Source organism: Cyprinodon tularosa, unplaced genomic scaffold, assembly GCF_016077235.1.
Source record: "Cyprinodon tularosa strain WSP-4 unplaced genomic scaffold, ASM1607723v1 ctg55, whole genome shotgun sequence".
NCBI lineage: Eukaryota > Metazoa > Chordata > Actinopteri > Cyprinodontiformes > Cyprinodontidae > Cyprinodon > Cyprinodon tularosa.
Window position 1 is genome coordinate 424,578 of NW_024039285.1, and position 16,960 is coordinate 441,537.

General features: G+C 38.9%; 1 protein-coding gene across 6 annotated transcripts in view; it reads right to left on the reverse strand.

The window, feature by feature from the left end:
• LOC119796456 (electrogenic sodium bicarbonate cotransporter 1-like) overlaps positions 1-16,960 on the reverse strand; it is a 45,739-nt gene that overhangs the window by 22,380 nt on the left and 6,399 nt on the right. For 4 of the 6 annotated variants that reach the window (XM_038305011.1, XM_038305015.1, XM_038305014.1 and 1 more), the window contains exons 2-8: positions 11,534-11,607; positions 9,380-9,556; positions 3,050-3,182; positions 1,964-2,124; positions 1,693-1,872; positions 1,350-1,445; positions 759-835 (exon numbers count right to left, since the gene is read on the reverse strand). In XM_038305011.1, the coding sequence (XP_038160939.1) occupies positions 759-835; positions 1,350-1,445; positions 1,693-1,872; positions 1,964-2,124; positions 3,050-3,182; positions 9,380-9,556; positions 11,534-11,607 (898 nt within the window). The remainder of the gene's footprint in view (positions 1-758; positions 836-1,349; positions 1,446-1,692; positions 1,873-1,963; positions 2,125-3,049; positions 3,183-9,379; positions 9,557-11,533; positions 11,608-16,960) is intronic. The other 2 variants (XM_038305016.1, XM_038305017.1) reach the window with 1 other exon arrangement.

A 16,960-nucleotide genomic window follows, 5' to 3' on the forward strand; every position in this document is an offset into this window, starting at 1 on the left:
GAGATTAGGATGAAAGCTAATCTTTAAATACGCTTTTCAAAGATCCCTGATGGAGATTTGGTTGGTTGGGTAAAAGATTATACCTAATAAAAATACTGAACAGATTCTCATACATGCTGGTACAGTAGAGAATCTGTAGTACTGTGGGCCTGTTTCGCTTCAAAAAGGCCCTTTGGCTCAAATCTGGAGTGCACTGCAGTTATGAATTATTTGAAATACCAGGACAAATGTATTTAAAGTTTGGCTGAGGGTCATAATAATGACTTAAAATACAGATTGCATGACAGAAATGTTTATCCAGTCAACAACTAAATCCCCTAGAGGGCCACTGTCCTGCATCTTTAAGAGTTTTCCCTTTTTTAGCTCAACTGATTCTGACCATGGCAGTTTAGCAAAAGCCTGTTAAACAGCTATCAATGAAAATCAGCTGTGCTGGAGCAGGGAAAGATCTAAAACCTGCAGGACAGCGGCACTTGAGGGCCGACTTTGGGCATGCCTGATCTAGAACGACAGTCGACAGAAGACTAGCCGAAGAGCCTTCGCTCTGATTGTGATTTATACAATTTCGAGTTACAAGCGTAAACTAAGTGCTGTCCTATTCCAAACAAGGAGAGTCTGACCACAGTATTGACAGAAGGGGTATAAGTAAGGCAGTTATGAGTTTCATTCTATCAAGCTTTTCACAACCCTTTAAAAGGGTTACCAACAGGAGCGGATTTTTTATTTTATTTTTAAAGGGAGAGCTAAAAACACATTACCTGATCTTTTTCTGGTTTATCTGAGAAATCACTGAGGCTGTTGGAGGTGAGGTTCCTGTGGGTAGTGGTAGGGCTACCTGAAAACAGGCCATAGATATTGTTTGGATCAAAAACACATGATCATTAAGAAAATGAGACTTTTCTTTGCTTTAGAGGAGGTTAGAGAACACAAAGCATGAGTTAGGTATACAGAAGGAGGAAGAAACATACGCTAAATGTGGCATGGCTTAAGCTTAACTGTTAAAGCCAGATGGCTGTTCATTCAGTCCCTCCACAGACAGAACAGCTGAGATATGTGGTCATCTCAGGGCTGCCACTTAGAGGCATCAACAGACATATGCTGCTTAGACAGCTATTGGCAAATGAGAGAGAGAGTAAACTTTGGAAGCTTATCCCTCCTCTCCCTCTGTAAAAACAATTTCTACTGCCAAATACATTTTCTAGTGCATGTTTTTCCACATCTGATTTAGGTTTTAGCAATATCTAAACAAAAACCAGGGTGTGTGTCAGCATGGCTCTGTTCCATCTTGGTTCTTAACATATGCTACTTCTCAGTAAATCTTTCAGCTGGAGGCCTGTGACCTCACTCACAAAGGTGTCCCGTGCTGGAGCTCCTCATGACCTCACATGATTCCGACGAGTCTTGAGTTAAAAAAGGCAAAGGGTGATCGAAGGAGGAGCGTGGTGCTGCACCCCGGATGCAGGAAAACAGCAGAGACCCCGAGACGATTCGGGACAACGGAGAAGAAAGGCAGGAAAAAGGAAAAGAACAAAGGGTTTGGAAGGGTGGGAAAATGAAAATAAGGAAAAGGGGTTGGAAGAGAAACATATTAGTGTAGAAAAGTGGCAAGTATTAGAAGGAACTTGAAGATAAAGGATTATGAAAGGTGAAAATGCTGGACATAAAAAGGAGTAAACCCAGGGATTTCTATACCATTTTCCTGGTTTGAAAAGAGCCGGCTTGCACTGGAGACGCTCTTGCCGATGTCGGCAAGAGAGCGCAGGTTGGACTTTTTGGTCTGGTGGCGATGCTTCCTTAACAGCGTGTACACCACCTTCTCCTTCAGCTCTGCCTTCAGCTGACCCGTTTCAATCTGGCTGTCTGTGATCATGTCTGCAGACACGTTCAAGGGAAAAAAACGGTGTCATCTGCAAAACGTTTAATCTCTTGTGTAACAGATCTGGGTGCGGTCAACTCCAATTACCAACAACTTGCGGCAGCGTGGACGCCTCCATGTCTAACAGGATCGTTCCACTCTCAATGTATGTTTTGAGCTCCATCAAGCTATGCAAGGACAATGTGGCGACATGAGGCTTGCTCCAACGCTCTCCGCCTTTCTCCACCTTCTCTTCAAACTTGATCCATCTATACAAAGAAGACAAAGAGATGACACAGAGTGTAAAGAGTGGTTTAGCCAAAACATAAAAAGCAACAAGCTTGATTATCTTTTGCTGAAGTTTGAATTGATCACACTCCAAAAGATAAGTACAGAAGATGCATGAAATCATAACCATAAAAACATAAATCACTGGCTGCATCCCATAGTGCTCGGACCACACCACTCATTTGGTGGAACAGGGTTATGTTGCACCCTGGTTTTAACCCTGGCTGTATCCTCAGGGTAAAACCCAGGGACAAGGATCCTTTTTATAATAATAATGCATCACATGTCTTTGATACAAAGAACCATTTTCATGAGGCCAGAGGATGGTGTTTCCTCTCAGGATAGAGTATCCCTTTGGCTGGGCATGGTCCACATGTCTCTGACCTGACTTTATGGAGTTCATTTGCAGAAATTCCCATTCGACCCCAGCTTCCCTAAATAGGAGTGAACTGTAACCTGTAAAGTGTAGCATTCAGCCCTTTGGAAATTTTCGCCAGCTTGCAAATCTTTGACTTTGTGCGTCAGTGCTATGGAAACAAAGTTTTCTTTAGAAACAGCTTTATCTGATGCTTGTATCTCATTGAAAATATGTAGGAGTAATTACAGAGTTTAAAGGTTAAGTCTGTGCCACAGCAAATTGTAACAGCAAGTCCTGTTCAGAGCATGTGAGAGTTTGAGCTTTTTCCTGGTCACACAGGGCAGGTAACAAGAATCCTAATCAGATAACGACATTCAGGGAGTTCACTGGAGTGCAGCCTACTTCCTTTCACAATTCTAAAACATGATAGACTGTAAAGCAGGAAATTTCTCCCAACACTGCCCACTGCTCCTGATCTCAAAGGCATAGAGGAGGGAGTCGGGGGCAGATAAATGCCAGCATTATGAGGCATCGGTTGGGTGGTTCACCTGGCTGTCTCCTTCCATTCCAGTTCCTGCCCGTCCACACTCAGAAGCTCGTCCAGCTCTGTGAAGAGCTGGGGAGGTGGTGGTCCATCATCCTCCTCTCCCAGGATAAACCGGATCCTCTCAGCTGGAGAAACTAAACAGGAAATTGTAAAGGGGAAGGAAAAGAAAATTGTCACTTAAATTCTGGATCTATGCTGTGAGCTTTTATTCTCTCGGAAGCTTGGATAGAGGACTGGTGATTTCTGAGCATAGTTTCTCACCATGGTTTGCATGAAAACAGTAAAGCATCCAGCTGAGAAATGTAGATGATGCAGCCATTCGTGCAGCTCCTTTGGTGAACTTTCATATTTCATATGTGCATATTCTATTGGATACTTTAGATTTAGGAAAATATCTTTACCCTTACTGTGTGAATTTGCACCAAAACCACTTTTTAAATAAATGTTAGCTGGGCTAATAGCATTTATTAAGCTATGAGCTGCTGTTAAACAAGAAGCTCATAGCGGCCATTTTATAACACACAAGTTATAAAATGTATATAGTTCGCTTTATAAGACCCAAAGTAAACATTTAAGGATTTTTTTTTTAGGTGAGAATACTGCTTTGTTAAACTCAAATAACTGCATAGTTGAGTTCCAATGTTTTCTGATACCTGAGAAGTGACAAGGATTTTTTTACGTCTTGTATGCATGTCTTGAGGACTGAAAATGTCCTAAATGTACACCATAGTTATTAGCCAACAGAGCCTTTAAGACCAAATATTTGTACTGTAATAAAATCTTGGTAATGGACACAAAACAATTGCTTTAATCAAAGAGTAAATGGGGGCACCATTTCATACAAACTGCAGAGATCCAAAACAGAATAATGCAAAGAATAGTCTCCAAAATTAAGATGCAGGTAGCCACAGAGTTAAACATGTGTTAGCAAAAGATTGCAGAATAGAACTTGTGTAGCTTTGTAAAGGAAAAGGCCTTTAAGAGGTCTGGAGAGTTATTATAGACTGAAGAAGAACTCCACACTCATCGTGAGCCACTACAGAAGAGACATTACAGTTCATGTACAGTTCTGTTATCTTTAATACCCGAGGTCCCCAACCCTTTGTTATCATTAACTAACCTACAAATGTAGCCTATTCCCGCAGGGCTGTTTAAGACTGTGTTTGGATGCTAAACTGAAGCAAACCTTTACATTGTCCACTTTATTCCAAAGCACTCTTGTAAATCCAACAAGGAATGTCTTTAAAGGAAGAAACCGAGAGCCAAGGAATGCTAAAGTCAAAGGGCACGTTTGAATCTGGCCTTTAACTTGAGAGGTGGAGGTGGGGTTTTCCAAAACGGGTGGTACGTGCATCTTGGAGCTGCAGGAATTCTGCATGGGTTAGTGTTTGAAAATTCATCCGCGTGATGTCATAGCTCCCTAAAACCCAAGCCCCCATATTTCAGAGCTATTTCTGACTCACAGCGCAGTGATGCAATGCTATAGTCACCTACAGGAGCAGGTAGGTACAGACATTTGCTATGAAAAGAGTCATTGATGCTTTATGTGAAAGCTTTGCCAGCATTTTCAGAGAAGGAAGAAGGTTTCGCTTCCTTCTGAGAAAAGCAGAAAAAGAATTTGAGGAAATAGAAGAGGTTTTTGGCAAGCACTGCCTTTATTTTCTTGCTCTTCCTCAAGTTACTTTTAGGCATACCTCAAACTTATGACCCCCTCCGTCTTGTCTCCTAAAGCAGATGCCATTTCTTCCTTTAAAAGGAAATCATTTTCAAGGTTAACACTACCAGGAAAGTTGTGCAACATTAAGTAAGTAGTATTTTCTTAGCCTTTTTTTCCCCGTTCTACCTTGAACACCTAAAGTAATCTTTTAATCCTGAAAAAGCACACCAGCTCCTTAATTTAGGACGGTTGTTTTTAAACTGGCACAATCTAAAACAAAGCTACAGTAAGGTCAGGATCAGTGCCAGGGAGAGGCTTAGAGGGCATTACCCTGGCATCCTGTGCAAAGCATCTCAGTCGAATAACACCTGGAAGACTTCCCCCGAGATCACTGGTACCAGTGAGTTTTTCAGCACATGCGTGTCTCAGGTGGGTCAAATGGTGTTCAGTTAAAACCAAATCTTAGAATCTGCATTTAGAAAAAGATTAAAAGAGGATAGATAAATGAAAAAGGATTACAGGGATTTAGATAAAGGTCAAAACAGCAGGAAGCTGAAGGCCCTGTATCCACTGTCAGGTAGCTTCACATGTGCCACACTAAACTATACCCACATACTGTTTAATTAGGATCCAAAACTAAAACTTTCCATCACATTAGGCTCTTTAGATGTCATCTAAGTACACATGTCAATCTGTATTTCTCCTGAGAAAGAAGAACAGACAAGAGGTGGCATGACAGGAGAAGGCAAAACAGCCATAGCCAACATCGCATATTTTCCATGGGGTCACCGAGGTTGCTCCGGGCTCAACAGCGGAAAAATGTTTATTCCAAGAGGGGTTCTTCATACACAGAAGTCTGTCCTCTCACTCAACCTTACAAGACTGTTTACGCTTCAGATTTCCTACGGAGATACAGTCTGATAAGAAAGTGGGAGCTTGTGTCCGTTTGCATGTGCCTGAGTGCATTTGGGAAGTGTTAAATTTTCCGTTTCAGTCACTCTTCACTGCTTAGTTTGGTTGCACTTGTTTCTGGCTGCCTGTTGTTTTACAGCTGAAAACTGAGTCAATGGAGGCACAACCTGCCATAGACGTGGGTTTTAAAGGCATTGCATTTCAATAAAGAACGCATAAAAAGCATGAGGGTGCATCAGGATTGTAAATTATTGAGTTCTTTCGGCACATGGAGGTTAATTTGATAATTAACAAAGCCTTAGTCAATAAGCAGAAAGAGGTTTTAAAGTAACACAAGCCAAATAATTGAACTGTATAATACTGTTTACCAGATTAGAGGAATTGAAAAGCTTTTATTGGTTTAACGTCGTTCAATGAAATGCCTTTCAACAGGTGTTCACAGTCCCACACATTTTTTGGCAATCCTGGCATGACATTCAAAAATAAGCTTAACATTTTTTATTTATCAAAAAAAAAATCTAATAAAAAAGGGAGTTTTTTTTTTAAACACAGAAAAAGTATCCGTTTTAAACAAAAAACAACAGAAATATTAAAATTATTTTAGCAAAATAAAATTATTATTTTAGCAAAATATAAATAAATAAAAATAGTTTTTGTAATGTGGTTGCAGTTGTTTTTAGATGCAGTATTGTTCCAGGTTTGCCTTTATTTAAGAAGGAAACTAAAGGGTAGAAAAAGAAAATTCATCTCATCAATCAGGCAGGACCAAAAACAGATAATCTGTCTCCCTCTTTTATCAGCAAACACTTTGTTCACCTGCATCATCCTCTCACTAAATAAGTCTAAAACTTGTTTTGGTTTTCTGGCAGGCACTTTTTTTCTCTTATTCTACTCAAATGCACCTAATTCACATCCTCTCTTGCCATTTTTGGTACACTTGAACTCAGCATGCTTATTGCACTGCAAGCAAACCACATCAGGTTTCGTATAGATCGGTTCACACTGGCATTAACTCTCCAGAAACACTCATTTCTGTGTGAACAACTGCATATTTTCAATTAGAAGTAGAATTTTTTTTACATCTTCAGTCATCTGCAACTTGGGGGAAAAAATCATTTTAAGTGGTGCATATAAGTGATAGGATAAAATCATAAGTTTGAGCTTTAAAGTTCTAAAGAAATCCACACTAATCAAGTACGACCTGTGATATGTGGATGTGGAGATTAATTAGAACAAACCACTTATCATATCAAGGCATCTTCGGATGACTGAACACACATGCTGCATGACACCAGACCATGAGGTGCAATGGATTACAGCTTCAGAGAAGAGAGGATTAATCAAAGGCACTTCTGCAGTATCAAGGCAGCTTAATGCGACAAACGCACCGAAACCAGAACCAGTGTTTTGGGTTTGGGGTCATTCAAATTTCCTGTGTTTTTGAAAAACGGTCTAATTATTTATGGATCTGGTTAAAACGCAACTAAATTATGGGTTCGTCTTTATTTACAATACAGATATTATTCACCCTATTCAATAGCCCCCTCCTGACCTGATATAATCATGTGGTTTCAACAGCTGCCACTCATTGATAAAACTACTGTCAGAAGACAGCAGCTGTACATTCCTCTAGTCCGTCGGTCCTGATTCTTTACTTCACATTTCCACACAGCGGTGTTTTTCATACATAACTGGCCGCAGAGGGAACCAGGCAGCTAAAATATGCCGAAACTAGCTCTCTGTGCCTTGCTGGTAGCTGGCTGCAGGTTACTGCAACCTTCTCCATATCAGTTCTATCAATTTACATTGCTTTAAAAGCTAGAAGCAAAAAAGCTTCATGCCAATACATTGTTTCTTAAAAAAAAAGTGGGAAAAATTCCTGCTTTTCCATTTTATTTAAAAGAATCGTAATCATGTTAAAACCTTTTCTTGTACATTTGTATGATTACCACAATGCTACTATTAAATAGTGCAAACTTTCCTCAAGGATTGAATAGATCCAAGTGACCAGTCAATTCTGTTTTTCCCTCAAAAGTAAAAAAAAATGCAATAACTCCACAGTGTTAAATATGCAGTTTCAAAGTACATTGACTCTTTTTGAGTTATTACAACAACAACGGGAGTAAGATATACACTATGTGTAGAGTTAATTTAACACTAATTCAGAGTGGGACCAGACACACTCGGATTGGTGTTAAATTTTACTCTTAGAGTGTTACTTTAACACTGCAAAAATGACTTTAAAACGTACTACTTAAAAACTACTCTAAAATCTTAAATTTTCATAGTGATGGTTTTGTAACAGATGGCTATCCATTTAGCATGTTAATTATTTCACTTTAAGCATACAAACCAAGAGCAATCTGATTTATTTTTTATTTTTTTACTGCACAGTGTAAAAGAAGAAGAAAACAATTGTATGAGCCTTTATAAAGATTTTGGTAAAGAAACTCGCCTAGAAATTTTCCCGCTGTTTGAAAAGCTGTTAGATTGACTCTCCAGTTAGAAGTCCTTTCTTTTTTTATGAGAAGAGAGAGATTTCCTGCAGGAAAGATTCTACCTGACAAACTTCATACATTTGAGCATTAGGGAATAATTTTCTTTCACGGTTATTCCTGAGCAAACTGGCCTGTAAATAAACAAGGCTTGCAGTCTTCTATGATTCTGTATCTCTCTCTCATTGGTTTAGTTCTACTTTTACCCTTTAATTTGTTTGATCACAATGATCATAGTAACTCATTTCAACTTTAAACATCATTATAGTCATCAGTTTGCTTTGATCCTGTCCGCGGGATTGGGTATCCTATCATTTTTCCCCCCATATGTCCCCAATGAGTTCAGAGATTTGCCTTTTTTTTCCAGTTTGTATAGGATATTCATCATGATAGCTCCACAGTTACTTCCACCAGATTCTTACATGATAATTTAGGTAAACTTTGATAATCATAAGCCTACAAATTATAATGTTTGAGGCCAAATTTACCTTCTTAAATTACAGTAGATTGATTCTTTTATCTACACTGTTACCAAATCATAATGTCGATTCAAATGTTGTTGGATCTTTTCCACCTAGAAGCTTGTTAAAATTTATTTCACCCTTTAATAGCAATGCAAAATTGCTTACCCTACAGAAGTCTTTAGTCTTTGCTTTTGTTAGGCATACTAAAATATTTTACATCAATTTCACTTTAAAATCAGACACGTAAAGTAAATTCCAATCTAAATATGGGAAACAACTCCAACATTGAAAGAAATTTCCTCTTACACTGAGAGTCCTGATGGACATTTCCATATCCCTTTATGGACTAATAATTTCTAAAACAGAACAATTCAATGTGACTGAAATTTTCACATACTTTTCCTAACTTCTGCATCTGTAATTTTCTTTTCTTGATCTCCAACATCTGACCAACTACTCAGGTTTTAGCTGCTTCAAATCCTTTCCCACAAATCCCAAAGAGAAAGGCGATAAGCTTGCAGGTGTAAGGGAATACCTCCCTTTGTGTTAACATTACACACATTAGGCCAGGTGGGGTGTCATTTTAAGATTAGCCTGAGCCATCTTCCCATCCATTTCTCATGGATTCAAGAAAGATGAACACAGTCAACTCTGTTCAGCTTCCCTGGCAGCAGAAACAGGTAAAAATTTGCAGTGAGATGGTGAAATGCATCTTAGAACTTAATTATAAAGTGGTAATGTCAGCGTTTTGAGTTCTAATCTGAGCATTTTAGCAGATCTCAGTCAGTTTAAGCTCTACTCACTGAGAGGTTTCAGGAAGTTGGAGCTGGAATCATCCACATTCTCCGCATCGGACTTGTACCCTTCCACAATCTGCTGAACCCGTTCCCGCTTCTCTTTATGACTCGACTTGCGTCTGTGGCGTCTCCTCCGGTGGTAGCTCTTAGGAACATGCACACCAATGTACACAGTGTGGTGTCCTGCAACAAACAAACACCAGGAATACATATGAAGAGTTATGATATTAACAGACAAAAAGGGGTCTTGTTAATTTAATAGCAAAAAAAAACTTTAAAGATCAAAGCAATCTGGCCTTGTATAAAACATATACTAATATTTATGTTATATTTAAAAAGATATGGTTTAAAATTTTTCAAAGAAGTTTTTGTTGAGTGTAAAAACCAAAGTTTTTCCTTAACATCTATAAAAGAAAAATCTGCATTGAAGTTACATAAGCCAACGCAAAGATTAGAGCTGCTTAAAAGTGGAATCGAAATATGCAAAATGTAAGTAAAAAAAAAGCGCTTTCAAAAAACCTGGAAATAAAAAACGTATTAATCTATATTGGGGTATGCCTTCTACCTTTTCAGTGGGTTCATTTTTTTAACATAAGTACAAATACAAGATGAGTTTTCTGTTCCTCTATAGCCATTTCAAGGTAAGCTTCAGTAAACCAACAGTAAATAAATACCTGCCAAATTCTGGGTGGTTTATAATTACAAAGACAGCTTGTAGCTAAAGAAAAAAAAAAAAAACTTAAAATCCATCTCAAAAGGAACATGAAGCCTGTGAAAAGCAGCAGGTTAAACAGGACTTATCTCCTCCTTCTTCCAAAGGCATTATAGTGGCAACATTGAAGTTTGCTCTGAGGCCGAAAAAAGAAATTGATATTTTTGATGGGAATGGATGTTTATAGATTTTTTTCAAGTGAATCAGATTTTTTTTGTTCTTAGCTTTATTCAAATCAAGAATAATAGGAATTGGAGTCTCAAGTTAACAAGTTCAAAACTAAACTTCTTCCATCCTAAAAACAACTAACATCAAAACACTACAGCATTTTAGTTGGAGGCTTTAAATGATTTCCATTAGGTGATTATTTACAGAGTATCTAATGATTATTTACATTAAACTAGAGGTTAGATGGATTATCCCACCAATGATCCAACTGTATGAAAAACCTGCTGAGAACAGGGCTAAAGGGTTTCCTGTTAGTGTTCCTGTTCCAAAAGTTGAAAAAAAAAGTTAACATGTATGACACATTTCTTATATATATTGAGCTTTACATTCTCCTTCCAGCAGTCAGGTAACCCTTTGCATGTTTTGTTTTTAGTATGCATTTTAAACAGGAAGGTAATCAGTGGTGCATCATCTATTACCACCATTTCCTGCGTAAATAATAGCAGGTTTCATTTCTGCAAACTTTAGTTTAAAGGTTTGTATAATTAGCATTGGTATAATGCAAAGAAAACCTTCATGAAGAAAGTTTTCACAGACCTATATTGGAAAAATGCAAAACTACCTCTTTAATGTGCAAACCGTTACAGTACACAGAGGCTCATAGAGGAAATGATAATTTATCCTGTTCAGGAAATAATTAGAGGCAAGAAGAGAGCTAATCTCTTTTCAACACTGGAAGCAGCTGTCTAAGTCAGAGCTGAAGTAACCATGTTTATATCTAGTCAATCTCTCATTCCAATAGCATGTCTAGCAGGTTTTATGACATCGTTGTTTTGCTTCAGAGCAGAAACCCGACGTGCATCCGAGACAAAATAAAACCTGACAGTGGACTTCCATGCAGCGCAGCAATAAGAAACGCCGGCAAGCAAAGAAACAAAGCGGCGAGAACACAAACGTGCCTCCGTCTTTGTGTGAACCTTTTAAGTGGTGGTTTGGAAAATATGCGAATGTCTCAGTAAATACATTTGGGTGACTCTGGATTCTTCTGTGGCTTTAGCTGTCAGACAACAGTGAGGAGGATTAGAAAGGCTATCCCCAGCGAAATATATTAGCTTAGAGGAATTATCTCTGTCACTGACGTGGGATTCTGTGCTGATACTTGTGGGAGGGTGACACTTTTCTCGCCTTAACAGAACAGTATGGATACAATGTGTGTGAACATTAAGACTGTAGGATTTTCACAGGCAGCACAAAAGACCAGAGAGCAGTAATCTGCCTACCTTCCACTTCCTCTTCATCACAGACATGCTTCACAAAAGCTGCTCCTCTGTCCAAAACAGCTTCATCCTCCACTCTGGAACACAAAAAAAAAAACAGATTAGATGCCACAGCAAAACTCATGACTTCATTTTAAATCTCAGCTGTTTTGTTCCTTAAGGATTATTCGAGTCACTTATTTGAAAAGAATCCTACTGTAAGTTACCAAAAAAACACTAATTCAATGGAACTATATTTTATTCTGACTCAATACTTAATTCAACCCCTTTTGCCCCCTTTGTAGCTGCATGTCTCATGAAGTACATCTCTACCTTTATCACTGATTAAGCTCATTATCAGTTTGCCATTTCATGATTGGGGAACTATTAAAGCACTTTATCAGATTGGATGGAAAACTTCTGTGATCAATAACTTCAGGAATTTGACTTGACCGTCGTTACAAGGAAAAATGCTTTGATCTAAACCATTTTATGCAACATTTAAGCCTGCAGTATGAGGAAAGCTTTGCAACAGCATGATACTGTCATTTCCAAGCTCCACCATAGGAAGGTTAGTTTTAAGGCGATGTGAACTTCTAGATTTTTACTTTTTATACAGAATGTTATATTTTGGGCCAGAACACCACCTTTCCCATCCTAATTGTGTCTCCTATGAGACACAATTAGGATGACGTGAAAATCAATCAAAACCTCTTAAGGTTTTTTTTAATTCTCGCACAACAGTTCACCGGCTGACAGATTCTCCCACCTAAGCTGTGGATTCTTACAGCTCCACCAAAAACGAGCTTGTTTCTGTTCCAATATTTTTGCTAAATTGTTTGACATTATTACACCAAACTCTATCCATCCATCCATTTCCTGTCACTGATTTCCCTTCTGGGTGAGGGATGCTGATGCCCATCTCCAGCTGTCAATGTGCGAGAGGCGGGATACACAGAGGACAAGGCGCCAGTCTATCGCAGGGCAACAAACAAAGAAGACAAACAGGACAAACAACCATTCACGCACACACCTAAGAAGAATTTAGAGAAGCCAATTAACTTAACAGTCATATTTTGGACTCTGGGAGGAAGCCAGAGTTCCCGGGGAGAACTCACGCATGCAAAGGCAGAACATGCAAACTCCATGCAGTAAGACCACGGGCCGGGAATGCAACCAGGAACCTTCTTGCTGCAAGGCAGCAGTGCTACCCACTGCACCATTGTGTAGCCCCACACCACCAAAATAAAATATATTTACTTCTTCTGTGGATGATATTCAATGATTTCTCCCCTTTGGATGTTTGGGGAAAGGATAAAAATATTGGCTAAATGAAAAACCCCAACTTGAAGCCTCAGAAGCTCCTTAGGAATCACTACCTATGAGAACATAAACATTGCATTTTAGACATACAATAGGTAAAAAATTAAAAATGCTTTTGCAATAAGTACAAAAAGTGGAAACTTTTCCCCTAAAATCTCTGTGGCTGGAGGTATGACAACTGAAATAACAATTATAGGGACATTTTCATCACATCAAACCCTCATTTCCAAATCGACTTGAATTACTTGGCCTTTAAATAAAACAAGTATAAAAAATATCAGTTCATAGTGCGGCAGCACTACATCCATGTAGTTTGGAATGAAAATAGCTTCCACTAATACCACAGGATTAAAGTTTCCATATAACAAAATGACTAGTCAGCTAGTCAAACCGGACTAGATTTCACAACAAAAGCAGCAACAACATATGCAAAGACTGACTCCTCTATTTGAATACTCCCGTGTATGACTAACGCAGACTCATTGACCCACAATCCTGGATGAAACACCACTTAAACACCGAAAGGGAAATTCCTCCTTTGAGCGTATGTAAATATGACACACTCACAGATCAGAACCTGCCACCACATGCATCAACAAGAGCCTCAGAGCAGGGTGTAAAAAAAAAAATTCATGTTAAAATCCACATCTTAGGCACAAATAATTTATAAGTAGACAACATCTGAAGTCTTTTTTCTTATGTGTTGGGCTCCATTCCCTCCATCAAGCTTCTTAAAGATGTTCCTATAAGGTTGGAAGACATCTACCCCCCAGTCCAGTAAAGTACACACATTCAGGCTATAAAAAGGGTGCTTCAGGCCACATGATGTAAAATAGTCAAGAAACCTTTTTCTATAAACAGAAAATGGTTCTACCACAAGCAGTTCTTGGTGCCACAGACTAAACCTTTCATCACCTGCCTTTTCATTCAAACTGCTTTGAGATGACCCAAGTGTGTGAGAATAAATTGGTCATTTATCAGATAACTCTCTCTTTGAAATCGACGTAGAAAGCACATGGAGTATACTTGTAAAGATATTCGGCATTTAGCGATTTGCAAAAGGGGGACTTTTAAGCTGAGGAGGCGGTTTACAAATTAATGGGCGTGGGGCAGCACTGCAAACAGTAAACAAAGCCGGGAAGAAAACAGCGTGTTCCATCAGTTGCATTGCAAACTTGTTGTAATTTCACATGAGGATATGATATCTGGAACTACGCTACTGATAATGAGCCTGATTATGCCACTAAATTAATCAAATCATGAGGAAGGTGTGCATGCCATATCAATGGTGTCATTAATATCTGTGCGTTCCTACTGTTGGTAAATACAAAGTGGTTGTGTTATGATAGCGTGTTACAAGGAAGGACTCTAGTCTTTATCTTTTAGCTGCTGATTTTCTTCTCACCTCCTCTCCAGTTCGCTCTGTATATATTCCAACCCTGCAGGACAGGGTGTACTGAAAATCCCACTTGCTTCAAGGACTCGCTTATGTCACACTGTTTTTCTTTTCTGGCGATCCTAGTCTTGAGCAGACCCAGTGACAGTTTAAATGTGAATCACTTGCAGGGCAGTTTATATTAAGCAGTACTTGTTTAATGTGTGGAATCTGAGGGCTAGGGTGGCAATGAAATAAGGCGTTTTTGTGTCTAGTGAACCAGTTTTTTTGGCTGATTTGGGCATATTTTTAGATCATCATCCTGTTTAAAGACCCAATGTGAAGATGTTTGACTAGCAGAGGCCCAAACGTTGCAGTGAATGCATAGGGTTTGGGAAGAGATTGTGATGTTCTGTTCTCTGGGTATATTTTTAATTGCAAGAACTTACTGACTTTAGACTGTAAGATCATGTTCTAGGGCGTTATCTCTTTAGAAAGTCCAGTGCGTGAAAGTTCAAGATGTTTCCCTCTAAAAACCAAGCGCGTTCCTCGGAGTTCACGTCTAGGGCAGCTCATATTCATCTTACATTTCAACAGTGTGTGTGGAAAAGTATCAAACAGTAACGTCCATTGTTATGTCGATGATACTGAAATGTACTCTACCCTGACCACACCTTAACAGGTCGCTTATCAGATCCGACAAGCTTTCATTGTAGTTTAGTGAACTCAGTGCAATTCTATAGAAGTTTGAATGTCTTGTAACTGATCTTTAAATTTCCATTTGGCTGTACTCCTAGGCACATAGGAATCTGAATTGAAAAGTTTCTTATCTTTATGTTTTGAGAAGTTTGTAAAAAAAAAATTCTTATTCTTGGTTTAATAAACAGGCATAACTGTTGTCATCACAATCTTTAAAATTCTGCCTAGCTGCAAAGACATATTCTCATATATATCACTATTGCTGGCACTCTCCCATCTAAAATCTTGTTCTATCACAAAACTTGTTCCTGGTGACTGTGCAAAAACGCTCATACTGACCCAGCTTATACAAAAAAAAAAGCTCTTAAACCATAAAAGAACAGAGTATACTCCAACATCTGTTTTAATCCACTATGCTGTTAGATTTGACTGTTTCATGTGTCATTGGGCTTACATAAATAGTAACCATAGCCGTTTTTACAATGTGTAAAATATCTTTAAATATCTTTTAAAGAATTGCATTTTACTGCCATTTTAAAGGCTCCCTCATCTTGGCCCCGAAATTCCTCGTAAACAACATTTGAAGTCTCAGAGTGTCTCCCTGGGTTAAATATAGTATGAATCAAAAATAATGAAATAAACTATAATTTCCACTGACCCTTGAATGAGAAGCAGACCCACATCATCACAAGTCCTCTATTGTCCTCAAAAGTGGTCATGAGGTTCTTCTACAAGAACCTCATGGCTAAAAACATCAAAATGTCCCAAGTTTGTAATAAAGAACTTCCTGACCATTCCACTGACTTTCCATGCTAAGATAGATTTGGGTCATCTTCCAGTCAAGCAGCCCTGGATGAAAGAATTGGCCTCATATATATACCACAAGGAAACAAGAGGTCATCAATTACTGATTAAATGTTCCAAAAAACTAAGAGAAATCCAAAAATCTATCTCTACATGAATGTTCTTCCAAAGTCTTGAAATTAAAGGTTACATTTCTGAAATTGAGGTGTAAGGTGTGTGATGACACAATGTTTCATTTAGGAGGAGCGGTGATAATGTTTTTTTTTATTTTTATTTTTTTATGACTAAACAGAAACTTCTAAAACCCCAAGGGTGGAGCTGGTTTAATTCAGTACAACTCAGTCACGCCACATGTGGCGCCTTAGGAGCGTTCTGAGAGCAGCCCCTAATTTTTTGGCTTCACCTTTCTAACAGGTACGAATGTGTGGGGGATGCAGCTTCTGTGCATGAAGATAGGTCACGCACACAGAGACGAGGCCCTCAGAAAACTACTCAGAGCACAGGAGAGCAAACTAAGCTCATGTTTCAGGTTTACTGCTGGTCATGGAGCAGCATTAATCACCTCACTTGGTGGCCAGGGAGAGGGAGAACTTAAAAAGGGAAAACCACCACTGGTGCGGCAAATACTCCCAGGATGCAGCCATGGCAGCAAGAATGCAGCCAGAGTGTGAATTAGGCTGGAGCCATACAGAGAAAGGATAAACCTAAACTCTGCTCTTAAGTATTACTCAGCAAAGTCAACAAGAGGAAAAGGCATGGGAACACGTCACAGATAAGATCTCACAGTGCATCTCCATCACATAACTGTTATAGAAGCATATCTTGATCTCCTTGTTCACTTCCTGTTGTTTCTGCTTCATGCAAGGGCAAACGCATTGGTCAACTTTCTGCTTTGCTTCTTGTCAGCCTCATGAGGCTGGATAAGCATGCCAGGGCATGAAGCGGCAGGGTCAGGGATCAGCTACATCTCTTTACAAAGTGACGTAGCCAATCCCAGCAGTCAGCTAGATTTACCGAGAGGGCAGCAAGTGCAACAAGCTGTAGAGTGATGAGTAAGGAGCAATAATGGCATTTACACTTGTGGATTCAAAATTAGAGCAACTTAAGGAGACATTTTGTACCTTTTTTACTGAAAAATCTTTAGAATAGCCTTTTTATTTGACTCTATTTAACTAAAACAGTGTTGGATGAGCGGACTGACACCTCATTACTTCAGCCACTTGATCTCTATTCAGTGGATTGCTGATTTC